General features: G+C 37.4%; 1 protein-coding gene across 1 annotated transcript; it reads right to left on the reverse strand.

Moving 5' to 3' along the window:
• Window positions 1–1,095: 1,095 nt before the first annotated feature.
• Window positions 1,096–3,561, reverse strand: EIN_154060 (dedicator of cytokinesis protein; the record flags this gene model as incomplete). Its single annotated transcript, XM_004258082.1, has 1 exon — window positions 1,096–3,561. A coding segment is annotated over one exon (2,466 nt), but the record flags the coding sequence as incomplete, so codon positions are not given.
• Window positions 3,562–3,632: the final 71 nt, after the last annotated feature.

Below are 3,632 nucleotides of genomic sequence, written 5' to 3' on the forward strand. Positions count from 1 at the left end.
TTCATTTTCAGTGCGTATCAGTGCAACACTGTCGCACTCATTTTCAAAGGTAGACAACCAAGTCGCGTCGACTTTGTGAAGTGCTCCAAGGTGAAAATACTTGGACAGCATGACGGTGATCTCCGCATCGACAATTCGACAGCATTTGAAATATTAAATTGTGAATTGACGTGTTTTGATTGTCACGGAAGTAGTCAAATCAATTTTGGAGAAGACTCATTTTGTTGTGGGAATGATGTTTTAGTAAAAATGGCCGCAGTGGACGATTCGATGATTATGGTCGACGAAGGTGCTTGTTTATACATTGACCAAAGTTCCTTGTCTTCGCTCTATGGTAAATTAGGCAATTTATATGAACAAGAGAAAAATGAAGTTGAGAATTATGGCGACTGTTTGTTCCATTGTGACAAAGACTCTGTTAAAAGTGCGAAAATCAAGTTCACGGAAAATCAAATAGTTCCGCCCATCTACGGCAACTTGGAAGTGAGCATTCTATCAGAAAACCTTGAAATCAAAATTTCGAGATGTGGTGATCTCAAAGTAGTTGGGTATGAGCGAGTGGTGCGGGTGTTAGACATAGGGGTTTGTGGTAAACTGACGTTGAACCAAGTTAAAGTGAAGAAGTTGCTTGGTGGTGTTGTTAAGCAGTTGATTCTCAAGAGTTCAGAAATATTGGAGACACAAATAAGCTCATTTTCTAACTCTGATAATAAGTGACTTATTTTTCGAGTTAACACGTTCAAAACAGAAACGTAATAATAATAAGTTTTTTTTTTCTTTTACCTAAACCCTTTTTTTGCCTTCATACACAAAACAAATTTTTTGAAACACGATAAAGCGATATGAAATTTCATCCAAAAAGATTATTTTTGACCAATCTTAGGTAATTGAGTTCTCATTTGTTAGTTATTTTAAGTAAAATAAAACTGACTATTGGCCGGTTTGGGTTAGAAAGGGGTTTTGGAATAAAAATAATAAAAAAAATGATTTGGACAATTTCTTTTTTACTTATTTTTCTTCTAAAAAAAAAGTTTGGGTTGTGAAAGTGTTAATGTTCACCATCAAACTAATGAAAATTTCAACAATAAAAGAAATTTAATTGACAGGATGTTCTTGTTGTTCAGGTTGCTCGGGTTCCTCTTGATTTGGTTCTGTTTCGCCTTGCATGTATGCGTCAATGATCACACCACACTCCCTCAGTGTTCTTTCAATATTAACAAGCCCAAGCTCCATCACATTTTGCAGTCGAGAAAATTCGATTTTCATGAAGGACTTGTGGAGTCGGAGTCCAGTCTTACACAAATCAACAACACGGAGAATCGAATCATACAAATTCTTCACGTCGTTTTGTCCGAAGTTTTTGATATTTTCTTTTGTAAAAAAGGTGTTACACACAGCCAATACACCACCATTAACATTCGCACACAAAATACCCATCAACTGTCTTTGAAGTTGTGAGATCTTCCCAGTGTTAGTGCTTGTACTTTCAATCAACGAAGCAACCTTTTCGATCTGTTTTTCAATGTCGTCCGTGTTAGATTGAATTGGAGTAAGAGTCACTTCCTCGGTTGAGACAACAGGTTCTCTTTCTAAGACTGATGGTAGACTCTTCTTCGTAATGATCACTGTGCGCTTTTTACACACTTTAGAAAGTTCGTCCATCTTTCCACCAGTCGGATTATACGATATTTCACTCGCAAAAATGTTTGTTGACAAAAACTTATCGACAATTTTTTTGTCGGGGCTGCACGCACTAACCGAAGCAACACAAATGAAGTTTTCGTTTCCGTCGTTTGTTGCTCCTGGAATTTCAAACGTGTTCTTTGTAGTCATTGTCAGATTTGGAACAGTCTTATACGCGTTTTTGAGAAACTCGAGAAAGTCCCCCGACCTCAAAGAACTTCTGTAAATGTACTCTCGCTTGAAAACACCAATTTTGTTGTTGTTTTGAGGATTCATGTTGTTATTTGTACGTGAGGAAGTGTTGTTCTTGTCATCGTCAAAAGTGATAAATAGTGCTTCGAACGCATTTCCATAGAAAGTGACTCGATAGAAAAATCCGACGTACGTATTCACATTTTTAATATCTTGATACAACTGCATCACAGATCCATGACATCTTGAAAGTGTTTTAAAATCACCAATAGAGGAACAATATGGTATAACAAAGTTGTTCAAAGAAATTGCGTATTGTTGCAGATTTTGTTTTCTGAACGCATCAGCAGCCGCAAACACCACATTAAATAAGAACTCCTTGTTAATAAACATAGAGTTATTCAAGTACGTTGGTTGCTTTTTCTCCACCTTTATCTGCTCGGATTCAACTGAGATGATGTCGTACAAATAGTTCATATCCAAATCTACTTTGATCACATTCGTTCGTCTCAAAATGGTGTATACCATGATAATGATATGTGTACACGCCACACCAGCCTCCACAAAGTTGCCATGTCGGTTTTGGTTTTCTATCAACTTTTGATACCATGTAACATGTAACTCAAAGCTCTCACTGTATTTCTCCGCGAATGACAAATACTTCTCATTGATCAAATCAGCACTTTGGTCTTTCAACATGGCGTCTATACTTTTGAGGTCCGCCAATATCACTTCAACATACTTCTCCAACTCTCCTACTTCATCAAGAAACTTTTCTTTGAATGTTTTGATCATAATGTCTTTCTCACCCCCACGCTTTAACCCAATTGCCAAAGAAAACGTCTCATCCTTCGAACTATATTCTTTGATTAATCTCAAATCATTCGGATCACACAATTTGTTGATAGACTCATCCCCTACTGAAAGTTCTTTGGCCTTTTCAGAGACCGCCAACAAATCTTTTGTAATTTGTCCTTTCTGAATCGCTTTGACTATGACTTTAATATACTTTGAAAATTCAACCCTCGCCTCGTTACGTGTTCTTTCCTCTTTTTGAAGAGTCTGAAGCCTTGAGTAATTCTTCGAAAGGGTTTGTTTCCAGTTGTTGATGTTCTGCACTTTCTTGAATACCTCGACAAATGGCTTTTCAGTGTAACTCTCTTCTTGCATCTCTTTGCCATACATTAACTCTAACCTCCCTCTCTTGCGTGGTGTAATGACAAACCGCGTCGATCTGTGACTCTCTTTGTCTTTGATGTACTTCTCTCCAACGTATTGCATTGACTTTTCAATCACTGGAATTTGCTTTGTCAACTCCTCTGCTCTCTCGATAATTTTATTCACATCTCCTCCCGTCTCATACGATCGTATTTCTTCAACGCCAAGACTCCACTCATACACTTTAAGTAATTCTTCCGCACTTGCAAGTTGCTCGTGAGAAATTCGTGTGACTTCAATTGAACTCTTTTCATAGTCGACAACACTTTTCTGTAAGTCGATCATTTGATTGAACAATTCGATGGTCTGTGGTAAAATCGTTTCCCATTGTTTGTACAACACTTCCCACTCATTCGCACCATTTTTCTCTTCGTCTTCTTTCTTCATCGACTTCTTCTTTTCTTTCACAACTCCCTCCAATTTCGTAAACCCATTTGATATCAACTCAAGTCGCTCAACAAGGTCTTTCTTTGTGCTTTCCTCAAAGATATTGAAGTATTCATTTCAAATGTCATTGCGGTCCTTCGTTTGCAATTCTT

Source organism: Entamoeba invadens (genome assembly GCF_000330505.1).
Source record: "Entamoeba invadens IP1 unplaced genomic scaffold scaff_1105074726367, whole genome shotgun sequence".
Lineage (NCBI taxonomy): Eukaryota > Evosea > Mastigamoebida > Endamoebidae > Entamoeba > Entamoeba invadens.